Source organism: Sinocyclocheilus grahami, unplaced genomic scaffold (genome assembly GCF_001515645.1).
Source record: "Sinocyclocheilus grahami isolate Dianchi unplaced genomic scaffold, SAMN03320097.WGS_v1.1 scaffold14.1, whole genome shotgun sequence".
Taxonomy (NCBI): domain Eukaryota; kingdom Metazoa; phylum Chordata; class Actinopteri; order Cypriniformes; family Cyprinidae; genus Sinocyclocheilus; species Sinocyclocheilus grahami.
This window is the reverse complement of record NW_015505193.1, coordinates 2870335-2886002: the sequence shown is the minus strand read 5'-3', so window position 1 is coordinate 2886002 and position 15668 is coordinate 2870335. Positions and strand designations below refer to the sequence as shown.

Below are 15668 nucleotides of genomic sequence, written 5' to 3'. Positions count from 1 at the left end.
TTTATTGCTGTGATCAAAGCTGATTACTCCAGTCTTCAGTGTCACATGATCCTTCAGATATCATTCTAATATGCTGATCTGCTGCTCAAGAAACATTTCTGATTATTATCAATGCATTTTTTTTCTTCAAGATTCTTTGAAATCTTTTGAAATTTAAATCTTTTGTAACATTACAAATGCCGTTGCTGTTACTTTTGATCAATTTAATTCATCCATGCTGACTAAAATGGTTTCTTTCAGAAATGTCGAATAATTTTTTTAGACCTCATTTATTTCTAGGCTGATTCCCTGATATTTTAAAGTTCTCCATGTTTGCAAAAACAAAACAACATGACACATTTTCATGTAAAAAGGTCAGAATGAACATCTAGATGCGTTGCCATCTGCGTGTGTGTGTGTGAGACTCACTGCTGCTGTCTCCGTTGAAGCTGCCTGATGCCAGCTCAGGCTCAGTGGAGTTGCTGGAGGAGTGTGAGCGTGCGTCCAGAGCAGCGAGGGACTGGAGCATGCTCAGCACGCTGTTGGACGTGGGGAACTGCAGGTACTTCTCTGGGACGTAGCCCACCTGACCGGACTTATTCCGCGCCTGGAACCAACCATGACAACATTCAGCAGCAGTCACCCAAACACAATCTGCAGACTTGAATCCCATTTTCTTCATTGACTTTGGGAGAAAAAACTCAGCAACTGATCTAAACATGATGAATGGGTTAAACAGTGCTAAGAATCAGAATCAGATCAGAATCGACTGCTAAGAGTAATCAAATGATTAAAAATAATAATAGTCAATTGATAATAATCACCAAAATATTTACTAACCAAACATGCAAGGACAAAGACCCACTCTGCAGAAAGTTCCACAGAATTCAAACAACCGGCATTCAAAAAGTTTGCGAATGGAACTTTCGGAACAACACTGGAATTCAAATGGAATCTACAGACTTTAATATCCTTTTCTGTGAAGTTAAAGATCGTGTTTAAAACGTGTTAAAGTATGCATGAAATGAAGATTAATTCTACATATTTTTTTAAATGAATGTTACAGATCATATTGTGAACGATTCATCCATGCATACTTTTTTTTTGACCTTGTAATTTTAAAATCAAAATGTCATGGATCTACTGGATGTTCCAGTGAAAGCGCCAGTCTTCTCTCTGGCAATGTATGCTGAACTTATTTCTGAGATTAACGCTCATCTCAAAATCCAATCTGCAACGTCACATAGAACCAAGATCCCGTCCTACGGTTTTTCTCTGTCTATAATCGGTTACACTGTGATATAAGTCACAACTCGAACAAAAAGATGTAGCTACTTTTATTTCACTGCAACTTTAAACAGAACTAAAAGAATAATAATGATTCATAAAATAATAATAAACAAAAAAATAACTAATCAAACTCATAAACAGGCTCACATGCAATCTGCAACCATTCAAAATTCAGCAGAACGTTCCACAGTTTTCCAAAGAATTCAAACAAGTGTCATTCAAAAAGTTTCGGTGTAGAGCTTTGGGAATAACCAGAATTGAATTGGAATTCTGTGTAAATCTCATCTTGAGATGCAAGACACAAAAATCCTTTTCTTCTGTACCTCTTATTGAATTGCAGTCTGATTGAAAGAAACTTCAGCAGGTTGTGTTGAACTGGTTTGATTGGTTTACCTTCACCCAGTCCTCCATGTCTCCATCTTCTATAACCTCCAACATCTCATGCTCATCAATGGTTAGTTCATCGGGCTGAGAGGCCTGAGAGAAAGAGAGAGGTTAACAGATTATTGTGCAATGCAAGGTCAACACTGTTTAGTAGATAATCAATCAAAGTTTTTCATCTAATATTTATATTTTATTTTATTTTATTCCACCTTTATTTCTAAAAACAAAAAAGATTTGTACTAAATTTAGTTCCAGTTAACAACCAACAGCACTGGTCGCCACACTTTTCGGTTCGATCCTAAGCCCCAGTGAAGTGTATGAGTCGGTCTGTTTTACCTTGTATGAGTAGAGCACCTTGCAGGTGAGCGGGTAGTTCCTCAGGGTTCCTGACGGACTCGAGCTGCTGTCGTCGTACGTCTCCATGTTCTCTTCTAATTCTTCTCCTTCCTCTCTGTCCAATTCCACCGTGGTCTACAGAAACACCACAATGAGTGTCACTTCACTGACAAACAGCACTTGTTGCTTCAGTATCGGTCAATAAGTTTTCAAAAGTCTGGCAGAGGGCTTTCTTTGCGAGCTAACATACAACGGCATGAAACAAACAGACCAATAGACCAACATTCCATAGGTGTGCACTCTACTCAATGTCCGCCCACTCTGATAGGATAATCTCATTGGTCTAGAGAGGATCAGGTGACCATTTTTTCTCCAGGAGACAAAACGTGGCAAAAAGAAGAATAAAATCATCAACAAAGGACACAGACATTGGACACTCATACCTTCACAGGTGCTCAATGTGCATCTCACAGATCCGGATTCAACTGGCTACAGTAACGGATGAAAACTAATCCCGAGTCAGTCAGTGAAGGTCAAGAGAAAGTATTATAAAAATATTATTGGGAGATACGTAGAGTGACAGCTGATATTGATATGCATTTAATGTAAGTAGTCTGTTATATTGTTATAAAATCTCTTTGATTTACATTACAAACTATCAGAATGTCATCATTTTTTGGCCAAATAAAAATCAGCATCTGTACCAAATTGCACATTTTTGCTCAGTTTTGGCCTCTGAATAAATATCTACTATATGAGCCATAAAAGCCTGATGATACGCAACAAAGAGCATTTGCATATATATATATATATATTTATTGCATTTTTTTTGTATTTTGTCTAAGAGTTCAGTAAACTGTTCCAATAATAAAATAAAAAAATAAAATAAAAGTTTTTATAACTATTATTGCATATGTCAGGCTTTACAGGCTTGAAGATTTATCTCCGCACAGATGTGTGAAAACTAGCTACAATAGCATTCTCTTTTCATTTCATATATGCTTTTATCATCTCCTCTCATTCTCTCATCCTAAAATATCCTCGTCTGAAAATAAAGCGAGGGACAGAGATCAGCAAAAGCGTGGTTCAGTTTAGTCCAGGTTTACCAAACTCACATCAGTTGCTGCTGTCTCTTGTCTTTACTTTTCTTACGTCTCTCTGTCCGTGTGCTGCAGGGTGCTGTGAGCTGAATATTAAACCACAGACGGAGGTCAATCTGTCTACGCTGTGGGCTAAACTCCACTACATTATTTATATTTCTGCTGTCTTACTTAAAATCACTCAATCTTTACAATGACCTTGATGCACTACGCTACACTCGTGCTTTACACTATGTGGATGTTTTAGCCTCACAGTGCTTCACACTTGTGCTTAACCACATTACTGCACTATTCTCATACTTTACTCAAGTACTATGGTGTTCATAGATTTATACTCAAATTTGACCTCTGATTAGTCAACTTGCAACACATGCTTTTCACTGACGCTCTTCTAGTGCAAGACATCCTGCAAGAGAGCAAAAAGGCTTTAAAAAAGTGTCTATTATTAATTTAGCAGATGCATTTACCAAGAAAAAGTGAGAACAAGATTATTATTATAATTATTTTGTAAAACAGGAGCTATTACAGTATGTGCCTTTGTTTATGGTTGTGGATTAGTTAGGTGCTTGCAGAAGAGGTGCGCCTTTATTTATTTACTATAAATAAAAAATAAAAAAATGTATAATCTTTAATAATAATAATACATTTTTAAAATATAACAAATGATAAGCATAATTAATACATAATATAAATGTCTATTTATTTATTATAAATAAGTACAATTATTTATAATTTTTTTAATACAATAATATAAATATAATAATAATGATGATAAAATATACATAATTTGTAAACATAATACATGACAAATATAATAAGTGTCACTATTCTCCCCAAAACTCATAGCTCAGTCACATCTTCTAGCATCTCAAAGGGATGGGTCTCACATGTGTAGAGGAATGTAGGTGGCGTTTGGCTGCAGTGATCAACTATATTTCTCTCTGCCGTGGCATATGTGGCGAACTGTTTGTTTAGGCTGGTCTGAATACAATGGTGCTGACAGATTCAGGAAGGAGCAGGGGCCAATTGCCTAAACATAATATGTTAAGACTGTGTCTTAAGAACTAGATTGACTAAATAGCAGTTAATCAAGTGGTAACCGGTCTTACTTTTCTGATTCAAATTAGACCGATATATGTTTTTATGTAACTGATTAAAAAAAATAATAAACGGTTATTAGCAGTCTTTCAGAATAAAATTAGATGACTAACTTTTAAGACTAGTCTAAGCAGTTTATGCAACCGGCCACAGATCGGGGAGGTTGGCATGACTCTTATTGACTCTAAACGTTCACCTGGAAACTGAAAGCGCAGGTGAGAAAATCTGCATGTAAACCCTTTGACAGGGACTTAGATTTTTAATAAAGAGGGTGCTCACTGAGAGAGAGAGGTCGTGGGTGGTGAGGGTGGGCAGCGACGCCCAGCGCTCGTTCTCCAGCTCTTCCATCACCTGGTTCATGGCGCTCTTCAACCATGTGTCCACAGAAACACCCACCTGCCGCAGGAGGTCCAGACGCACTTCTGCTTTCAGCTTTATCGTCTGAAAAACACAAAGGAACATAGTCCTGTTCATACAATTAAGTTTAAGAAATTAATTCGTTTAAGTAATATAATTACTAAAACTGAAATAAAAATTAAAGTTAAATAGAAATATAAAATAAAAAATAAACTAATAAAAATGACAAAAGTACATAACAAAATGAAGAAAACACTAATATTGAAATAAAAGCAAAAAAATAAAAAACAAAAGCTTTGAAAAAAATATCTGTTCTGTTCATACAACAGCTTGCATGTACTCTAGTAAAGCAACTGAAATTAAAATGATAAAAGTTTTTGGTAATTGAAAATGGTTTAAACCATGAAGAATGAAAATTAAAATATTGCATAGGCAACTAAATGAAACAAATAAGTTGAAGTTGAATTCTGATGACTAAACTTAAAACGAAATAAACAAAAGTTAAATAGAAATATTAAAAAAACATAATAAAAATGACAAAAGCACATACAATTATAAAAGGTTAAAAAAATTACAATGAAAACTACAAATAAAAAAGCTAATAAAAAAAAAAAGATAGATTCTGTTTATACAACAAGCTTACATATACTATAGTTTTCAAGCAACAAATAAAATGTAAAAAAGTTGAAATACTTAAATGACAAACTAAAAAATAAATAAAAGAAAACTAAAACTAAGCAGAAACATAAAAACACTAATAAAAAAATAAAGACAAAAACACAAAATCTTAAAGCTAAAATTAAAACCTGGAATTCAAAATACCAATACAACTATTACTAAAATAACAGTCCAGGTTTACCAAACTCACTTTTAAAATGCAAATTTGCAGTCACTTTTTGCAATGCTATTAAGTTTATATGAAGCCATATATTCTACTGCTGTATGAAAGTAGCTTCTGAAAGCAAAAAGGCTGCATTTTAAAAGACCAGCTAACGTCAGACAGAGGAAAACAAACAAGATGAAGCTGCTGGGAGTGCGAGTGTCCCGTCCCATCTCTGATGCTCAATAATGTCTGGGGTAGTTGTGCTCATTAGACAGGTGAAGCGTCTGATCTCTGAGCATCCTACAGCTGTCCACCAGCTTCAGCATTTCTCATGATCAGGCAACGGTGCAAATTAACTTTCTGAAGACTCATCAGTTTCAATTTAGACAACAAACAGCTTTCAAAAGCGGTTTCAGTGTGGAAACCTTACGCACGACTCCCTCAGTTGTACTGTACTGTAATTCTGAGGGGACGAGAAATTTCAAAGGAAATAATTAAAGCGCAATTATACTTTTCATATTTGTTGATGAGTAAACATAGATTCCTCTGGCACATTGCCTGGTTCCGAAAACAGCTTAACATTTCCAAACTTTATGTTTCATTCCTTATTCTGTTTGTTGTGTTTTTGCTGGCTGTCCATTAGTTCTTAATGGGGTTATTAAATATTTAACGGTCTGTAAGAACTAATGGAGAACTATAATTTGGCTTCAAGCATTCTGAGTTCAAGGGGCAAAGCAAAGATGGTGTTTTAGTCTATTAAATTCTCTGTTAAATACTCATACTTACTGTCATGAATTGGTCTCATCTAAAAATGTCAACTCTGTCATCATTTGCTCACTCTCATATTGTTCCAAACCCATATGACATTCTAATGAGGAATTTGCACTTATGCATATTCAGATTTGGTGGGATTTTATCAGTTACAAGACATGCAAGAACCAATTTGGATGCTAGAGCAAGCAATGCTGGAGAGCATCATTTTCGGGGAATAGAACATTAAATTTCAAGCTATTGTATGATTTACAAAGACTTATAGCACACTTTTATGGTTCATTTATTGTCTGTTTTTGAGTTTGACATCTCTTGGTCATTGTATGAATATTAACTTAATCTATTACATTTTTTTTTCATTAATTGAAAAAGAGCAGAAATAAAATATAAGCATTTGATGAAAAATGTAATAATGAATAAAACTAAATAATAGAAATAAATGTATTTAATGTTATAATAAATGTTTACGTTGAAGTAGTAAATGACTAAAACTGAAATAAAAAGAAATACTAAAAAGAAAAAAACAAACTAATAAAAATAAATAAATTAAAATGACAACTGAAAATAAAATAAACTAATTTAAAATAAAGACAGGTAGATAGAAATAAGTTTAATTCCTAAAATTACCAAAACTAAAACTGAAATAAAGCTAAATAGAAATATAAAAACAAAAACTAATAAAAATGACAAAAGCAACAGTAACCAAATTAATAACAATTAAATTAAAATGAAAACTGAAAATAAAAAAATCTAATTAAAAGATAGCTAGATTGTCCTGTTCACAAAATAACTTACATTTACTGTAATATTCAACAGTTACCTATGAATAACTAGTTGTCCAGTGTAGTTCAGTTCAGTCCAGTATTGTTATTGATAACTACAACTATTAAAATAGCTTTCATCATTGAAAATAAAACTGAAATAAAATAAAATATTGATATTAAATGAAAACCTTAATAAATATTTAACTAAATAAATATGATCTCCCAAAACTTAGAATACTGCCCATTTTTATGGTTAATTTATTTCTTAGTCATTGTGTCCTGCCAGTGCATGGAAGAGCCATTCAGAATATCCACAGAATTTATTCTTCAAGGAATAATGAAGTCATATGGGCTTGGAGCCACATGAGGGTGATTCAATGATGACACAATTGTCATTTTTGGATGTACTATTCCATTAATATATCCTATATAACAGAGGCCAGAGGCAGGGCCAGCAGAGGGCGCCTCGACTGCTGGATTCACAGGTAAAGACGCACAGGACATCTTAGAGAAGACACATCCATCAGACAAAGAGACTGACAGCCTGTATCTGAACAGATCGATAGCGAGAGAGAGAGAGAGAAAATGCACCTCCGTTTGGAAAGGGAAATGCATTCATTACAGAAAAACAGAGACATTATTACGAAGTACTTCTGCCTTGTTTTGTCTCAGAAAAACAAATGAAATGCTACTCTAATAAATGCACTATACAAAACTATTCTGTTCAAACGTACACGTTTGCAGTACAAGTAAATAGAGATGGACACCATCAAGCTCTAAAAATGGTAATCTAGACTAATGATTTTTCAAAGATGTAAATAAAACAAAGATTATGAAGTATTTACAAGACAACACTACTTTAAGATTTATGTTTAATTCAATTTACTTGCCGTTTTGTTGTAATTAATTTACTAGCAATTTCTGAGTGAAATTTTTTGCACTATATTCTAAGTCTTCTCAAGTGATATGAGAGCTTTGTGCTAGAAAAAGACAAAACTAAAAGCTAAAACTCCTCTCCAGTCCAATCTTTTACTGCAGAGCAAAAAGCAGCGTGAACATCCTGCTAAACTTCTCCTTTTGTGTTCCTCAGAATAACATGGTGAGCGTCAGGGTGCGAACTACGGGGGCACTCGTCTCCCCTTAATAAGACATGGGCTCCCCAGAAAACGTGATTTGTGAAATTTTGGGGGGTCTCAAAAATATTGACAATGTGTTATTTTGATGTGCAATTTCAGTTTTGTGTAATGTGATCATCGTGGATTACTATGTGTAAAATTGCAAAAATATCATTCATTCAAGCATGACGGCGATTTAAACCTAATTCACTTCAATAAAGATAACTATACATGCTATTTTTGTCATGAGCATCAAGGTGTAGCAAATTCCACTCATGTTTAGTACATGTTAACTCAAAGATTCGTTGAAAAAATATAAACGTTGGACTCTGTGGTCGATTCTGTGTTAAGGTAAGGCATGTTATTTGCAATTATGTGTTGTGGCTGGGTTGTTATAGGTCTGCGTGACTCTCGATGTCTTAGGCCTAACTGAACGGAGAAATTATGCTATTCTTCTGTAGCCTGACGACGAGTAATCGTTGTTCATGTGAACTCAAAGACAGCCTGATGCTTTGTTTATAGACTATTTGTGGGTGGCTGTTTGTTGTTTCACCCATCAATTCGTGTCAATAAAGCATAATAGGGTAAATCCTGTATAGTGATTTATCTTACATAGCGCTTGCATAAAGCAAGTAGTGCATATACTTGTAGCTGTTATGTATATTTGTAAGTCCCCACGCGCAAGCAGACGAACCCAAACCCCCTCCCCCCCGTTATAAAAAAAACAAGTGGCTCCCCGGTATAGTTCGAACACTGGTGAGCGTCATTACGTCACCTCTGCTTTGCGGATGCTCTCCTTGGCCTCCTCTATTCGGAATTCCAGCTCATTCCGGCTCTGTTCCGTGGGCAGAGTCCCGAGCGTCTCGCATTCCTCTAGAGCCTGCCATAAAAACAAATTACCGTTAATCAGCTCAATTCAATTAGCTCATCGAGCAACTAACCTACGAAAAAAAACAGCATCAGACCACATTTCCTGCTACTAATCTAACAATCACACAGGACACACGCACAACGTTTAACCGAGTGATTCACATTCCTGAATTATGACCAGACTTTCCCCTGAATATCACAAAACCTTTTCAGAAACTATGAGGTCATATTTTTACCCCAGGATCAACAAGAAAGGAATAAGAATAGAAAGAAATTACAATTTACAAATGTAAAATGTCCAGCATTTGGGGCTGGTACTCACTGAATTGTCATAAAATTAAATAAAAAAGTATAATTTTAATAATTTTATGATTATTAAATACACAATATTGCAATACAAATAATACTGTCTAATATTATACTGCAATATGTTTTAAATAAAATACTGTAATTTTACTGTACGGTAATTAAAACCTAATAACAATCACAACTGAGAATAACGTGAATTACAAACAAACACATAAATAATATGTATATATAAATAACCTCAACTGTAAAATGTCCAGAATTTGGGGTTGGAACTCACTGAATTTTCGTGAAAAAAATAAAACGGTTAAAACAATAAAAACTGTTAATTATTTCTTTTTCTTCTTTTTTTTTTAATTTTGTGGATTTAGACGTCCTGTGAAACAGTAAGTTATGTCTTAGTCATTTGTAATTCAATTATTAATTTTCATCACAACAGAATTTGTAGCAAATCCTCAAATGTAAAATGTCCAGAATTTGGGGCTGGATCTCACCAAATTGTCATGAAAATAAAATAATATAGCAATACAAATAAAACTGGAATATACTTTATAGCAATGTTTTATTGTAGATAAAAATACTGTCTATCCAGTAAATACAATCTAACTACAATCACCACTGAGAATAATGCAAATTACAAAAGTAAATAAGTAAACTAGACAAACTCTCAAATGTAAAATGAGTCCAGATTTAGAGGTTTTTTTTCTCTTTTAGTTTTGTAGATTCATGTGACACGAACATGATCAAGAGATTAAACCTCTTGTGAAACAGTAAGCTTCTGTCTCAGCCATTTGTCTCTCAACTGAATGTGTAAGATTTTTCACAAGATTCATCCACTTACAGAAGATGTTTAAGTGTGTGTGTTGCTGATGTTTGTATGACATCCAGCGCCTCTCACCCGTTTGTAATGGATGATGTTTTTGTGTTCGCGGGCCACACGTGTGGCCCATTTCCTCGCCTATAGACTATTTGTGGGTGGCTGTTTGTTGTTTCACCCATCAATTCGTGTCAATAAAGCATAATAGGGTAAATCCTGTATAGTGATTTATCTTACATAGCGCTTGCATAAAGCAAGTAGTGCATATACTTGTAGCTGTTATGTATATTTGTAAGTCCCCACGCGCAAGCAGACGAACCCAAACCCCCTCCCCCCCGTTATAAAAAAAACAAGTGGCTCCCCGGTATAGTTCGAACACTGGTGAGCGTCATTACGTCACCTCTGCTTTGCGGATGCTCTCCTTGGCCTCCTCTATTCGGAATTCCAGCTCATTCCGGCTCTGTTCCGTGGGCAGAGTCCCGAGCGTCTCGCATTCCTCTAGAGCCTGCCATAAAAACAAATTACCGTTAATCAGCTCAATTCAATTAGCTCATCGAGCAACTAACCTACGAAAAAAAACAGCATCAGACCACATTTCCTGCTACTAATCTAACAATCACACAGGACACACGCACAACGTTTAACCGAGTGATTCACATTCCTGAATTATGACCAGACTTTCCCCTGAATATCACAAAACCTTTTCAGAAACTATGAGGTCATATTTTTACCCCAGGATCAACAAGAAAGGAATAAGAATAGAAAGAAATTACAATTTACAAATGTAAAATGTCCAGCATTTGGGGCTGGTACTCACTGAATTGTCATAAAATTAAATAAAAAAGTATAATTTTAATAATTTTATGATTATTAAATACACAATATTGCAATACAAATAATACTGTCTAATATTATACTGCAATATGTTTTAAATAAAATACTGTAATTTTACTGTACGGTAATTAAAACCTAATAACAATCACAACTGAGAATAACGTGAATTACAAACAAACACATAAATAATATGTATATATAAATAACCTCAACTGTAAAATGTCCAGAATTTGGGGTTGGAACTCACTGAATTTTCGTGAAAAAAATAAAACGGTTAAAACAATAAAAACTGTTAATTATTTCTTTTTCTTCTTTTTTTTTTAATTTTGTGGATTTAGACGTCCTGTGAAACAGTAAGTTATGTCTTAGTCATTTGTAATTCAATTATTAATTTTCATCACAACAGAATTTGTAGCAAATCCTCAAATGTAAAATGTCCAGAATTTGGGGCTGGATCTCACCAAATTGTCATGAAAATAAAATAATATAGCAATACAAATAAAACTGGAATATACTTTATAGCAATGTTTTATTGTAGATAAAAATACTGTCTATCCAGTAAATACAATCTAACTACAATCACCACTGAGAATAATGCAAATTACAAAAGTAAATAAGTAAACTAGACAAACTCTCAAATGTAAAATGAGTCCAGATTTAGAGGTTTTTTTTCTCTTTTAGTTTTGTAGATTCATGTGACACGAACATGATCAAGAGATTAAACCTCTTGTGAAACAGTAAGCTTCTGTCTCAGCCATTTGTCTCTCAACTGAATGTGTAAGATTTTTCACAAGATTCATCCACTTACAGAAGATGTTTAAGTGTGTGTGTTGCTGATGTTTGTATGACATCCAGCGCCTCTCACCCGTTTGTAATGGATGATGTTTTTGTGTTCGCGGGCCACACGTGTGGCCCATTTCCTCGCCTCTTTGTTGAGACTGTGTTCTTCGGTGGTTCCCGTCTCCGATTCCAGCTGTCGACTCTGAAAACCACACACACACACACACAACTGGTTACCACAGCAACACACACCTGCCGGAATCACAGGTCTGAGATCAGACCACTAACTCGTTACATTCACAATTAAAAACACAAAAGCACAGATCCAGAACAGTGCTGAGAACATTTCACCATTTAAAGAAATTAACACTTTTATTAAAAAAGGATGCATTAAAATTAGCAAAAGTGATAATAAAGACATTTATAAATGTTACAAAATTTCTATTTCAAATAAACACTGTTCTTTTGAACGAAGTATCCTGAAAATCACAGTTTCCACAAAAATATTTAACTGTTTTTAACATCATCATAATAATCAGAAATGTTTCTTGAGCAGCAAATCAGCATATTAGAATGATTTCTGAAGATCATGTGACACTGAAGACTGGAGTAATGATGCTGCAAATTCAGCTTTGATCACAGAAATAAACTACATTTTAAAATATATTGTATATATATATATATATATATATATCTGACCTTATTGAAAGATAGAATCATCTTTCAATAAGAAATAGTCACCATATTCTGTCCAATTCAAAAAGAACAACACATGCAAATGACAGTATCCTGAGACATGACTGGCGTATGCTGATCTGACAGTTTTGCAGACGTCGCATTCTTGCGTGTGTGAATATTTGATTCTGACAGCACTGATCAATACAAACTCAATCAGAGCACTTTAACACAAGCGTCTTCACTCAATATCGCCACATCTATCTGATGTCAACACTAGTCATGGCTGACAAGAGTTTCTCGAAAGGCACAAAAACCCATCGCTCTCTTTTTTACGTCTTCCTGTTTTTCCTCTCAGCGTGACCTTAAGCAGATGTGGCGTATGCGTTGCCCGAGTCCTCTGGGAAACACATGACAGTCTGCAGGGTCTCCATCTGGATCAGAAACGCTCACGAAGGCCTAATCAATCCCATGCGTCTCTGCTTCAAACTCTGAGACATGCTTTCTGGGAGAGCGTGATGGAATGCATGCGACTTTGACGCTTTCTGCATGTCTGTATAATGGAAAATATTGTGTCTGTGTGTGTATGTTTGCACTGTTGATCAATCCCAGCAACTGTCTCTTTGAGTGTTAGATGTGTCAGAGTCTTTCAACAGCAAACACCGTAAGGATTCAACAAGCAAGCTACAGCGTTATAGTGTAAAAGCCACTTCTTTTGTGGAATTTTCCCTGAATTCCACCATATTTTAGTCAAAGTTACTAGCAAGTAAAAGATATAAACCGCAAACAAACTTCAGGGAGAAAAAGAACTGACTGAAACTACATTATCCAGCTAATCACAAATAATAAACAGAATACTTATTTTACCGAGGAATTTACCAATTAATTCTTTAAAAATCCTACAATGTGATTTTCTGGATTTTTTCTCTTCTCATTTTGTCTCTCATAGTTGAGGTATACCTATGATGAAAATTACAGGCCTCTCTCATCTTTTTAAGTGGGAGAACTTGCACAATTGGTGGCTGACTAAATACTTTTTTGCCCCACTGTAAGAAATAGCTATTTAAAATTAAATGTACATTTAAATAATTTGTTACATGAGACAATAATCAACGTAGACACATCAGCACAGTGTAGGAAATCAGATATCTGAGATGACAATCAATAATAGAGTTAAGTGTCATTACACAAAAATATCTGACCACAGAAAACCATGACTGACCAATCAGAATAGAGTATTCCAGTGATGCGTAGTACATCATTCTTATTTAAAAGGTACAGCGTGTAATTTGAATGTGATATATACCTCAAATGAAATATAAATATAAATTACAATTAATATTAACTAATATATACTGTATAATTAGCATAATATGAATTAATACATATTAACATCAGGAATTTCTGTAAATCAGCTTTGAAACTGTATTGTGAAAAGCTTTATACAAACAACTGACTTGAATAAATATAAATATAAATTACTATGAATATTTCTTAATATTAACTAATACACATGATATTAATTAACACATATCAACATCATGCATTTCTGTAAAGCTGCTTTGAAACGGTGTATTGCCAAAAAACATTAAACAAATAAAACTGACTTGACAAAATATAAATATATAATAATAATAAAAGTACTATCTCTCTCTCTCTCTATATATATATATTCTGCACCACTAGTGGCACCCATTGGTCAGACAAACAGACAGACCCATCATACAGTTAAACCACTGGTTGTGCCAATACTGTTTTCACACCTGACCGGGTCAATCAAATTCATAGACTGTAATTTGGATTGGTGCTGCTAGTGGTGCAATAATTACACACTTCACTTCTAAAAAGGAACAACGAAAGACTTCAATTCCATGATGAAAATTTCCCTTTACATTTGTGCACAGGCTGATCTCAGCATGCAAACAACAACAATGACGGGTTGATGGCTGCACGAGACTGATGCATGATGGGAAATCAAGTCCAACAGACAGTGTGGTACCTGTGCCAGAGTCATTCTCATCACACTGACCGTCGATGGCTCAATGTCCACCAACTGCTGCACAGAACTCAGAGTCTGAGCCAGAGAGGAGGAAAGATGGGCACACGCACGCACACACCACACACACACACACACACAAGGTGGGTTTAAGAGAAGGTTAGAAACAGACTGTTAGAGGACAGAAAAACAGGGTTAGAATCAGCTGAGCAGTCAGAAAGATGTCAGAGACGTTAACGTTAGCAGAAGCAGTACCTACTAACTACTAGAGCCGTGAGAGAGAACAATTACACTACAGGATTCAACACTGAACTATAGGAAGATGGAAGGAAGAGAGAGAGAAAGATAAAGAGAGAAAGCAAATGCTAACCTTACAGTTAGTTGTGGGGTGTTTGAGAGTGATTAAATGCTGATTGATTAATTGCTGTTACTCAACTAATACATTTTTAGCAAAACTGTGGTCTGTGATCATTCCAGCTGTCAAAACCACACAAAAGACATCTGAAGCTAGATGATGATAATTTGATATAAGTTAATTAATATTACTTTATTAGTTAAAGGGATAGTTCACCCAAAAATGAAAATTTTATGTTTATCTGCTTACCCCCAGGGCATTCAAGATGTAGGTGACTTTGTTTCTTCAGTATAACACAAACGAATATTTTTAACTCAAACCGTTGCAGTCTGTCAGTCTTTATAATGGCAGTCAACGGGCTCCACGGCTTTGAGAGTAAAAAAAGACATACACAGATAAAACCAAATTAAACCCTGTGGCTCGAGACGATACATTGAGGTCTTAAGACACAAAACGATCGGTCTGTGCAAGAAACTGAACAGTATTTATATCATTTTTTACCTCTGATCCACCGCAATGTCCAACTGTCCTGAGCGCATTCACAACATCCGGCGCGTGATGTCAAATAAATATGGTTGGGCAAAAAATTCCACGTTGTCTGATGATATATCAAAATCGTCTTCCATTGTGATGACCTGTACTTCTAAATATCTTTGGATCATCGCAGAGCCAGTGAACACGTCCACAATCTCTCTGCACTGTGTAAATAATGAGTGACGTATACGCGCGACAGTTCGCTTCCGCACATGCGTCTACCATCATAGATATGTATATATTCCCTATTCGACTGCTCCAGATACGTTGACGCGTCCTCCATTTTAGAATGTATCGCGGCCCATAGAAACAGTCACTAATGAGGCATCTACTTATATATATCTATGTCTACTATGCCAGAGCACGTACACGCGTCACAACCGGACATTGTGAGGTGCTCAGACATTGCGGTGGATCAGAGGTAAAAAATTATAAAAACACTATTCAGTTTCTTGCACAGACCGATCGTTTCGTGTCTTAAGAC

At 35.1% G+C, this 15668-nt stretch overlaps 1 protein-coding gene across 2 annotated transcripts in view; it reads right to left on the bottom strand.

Moving 5' to 3' along the window:
• Positions 1–15668, bottom strand: part of LOC107600282 (F-BAR and double SH3 domains protein 2-like) — a 102854-nt gene that overhangs the window by 3850 nt on the left and 83336 nt on the right. The window contains exons 11-18 of one of the 2 annotated variants that reach the window (XM_016292135.1): positions 14299–14373; positions 11770–11826; positions 10092–10151; positions 8793–8897; positions 4467–4628; positions 1990–2124; positions 1663–1746; positions 409–586 (exon numbers count right to left, since the gene is read on the bottom strand). In XM_016292135.1, the coding sequence (XP_016147621.1) occupies positions 409–586; positions 1663–1746; positions 1990–2124; positions 4467–4628; positions 8793–8897; positions 10092–10151; positions 11770–11826; positions 14299–14373 (856 nt within the window). The remainder of the gene's footprint in view (positions 1–408; positions 587–1662; positions 1747–1989; positions 2125–4466; positions 4629–8792; positions 8898–10091; positions 10152–11769; positions 11827–14298; positions 14374–15668) is intronic. The other variant, XM_016292142.1, reaches the window with a different exon arrangement.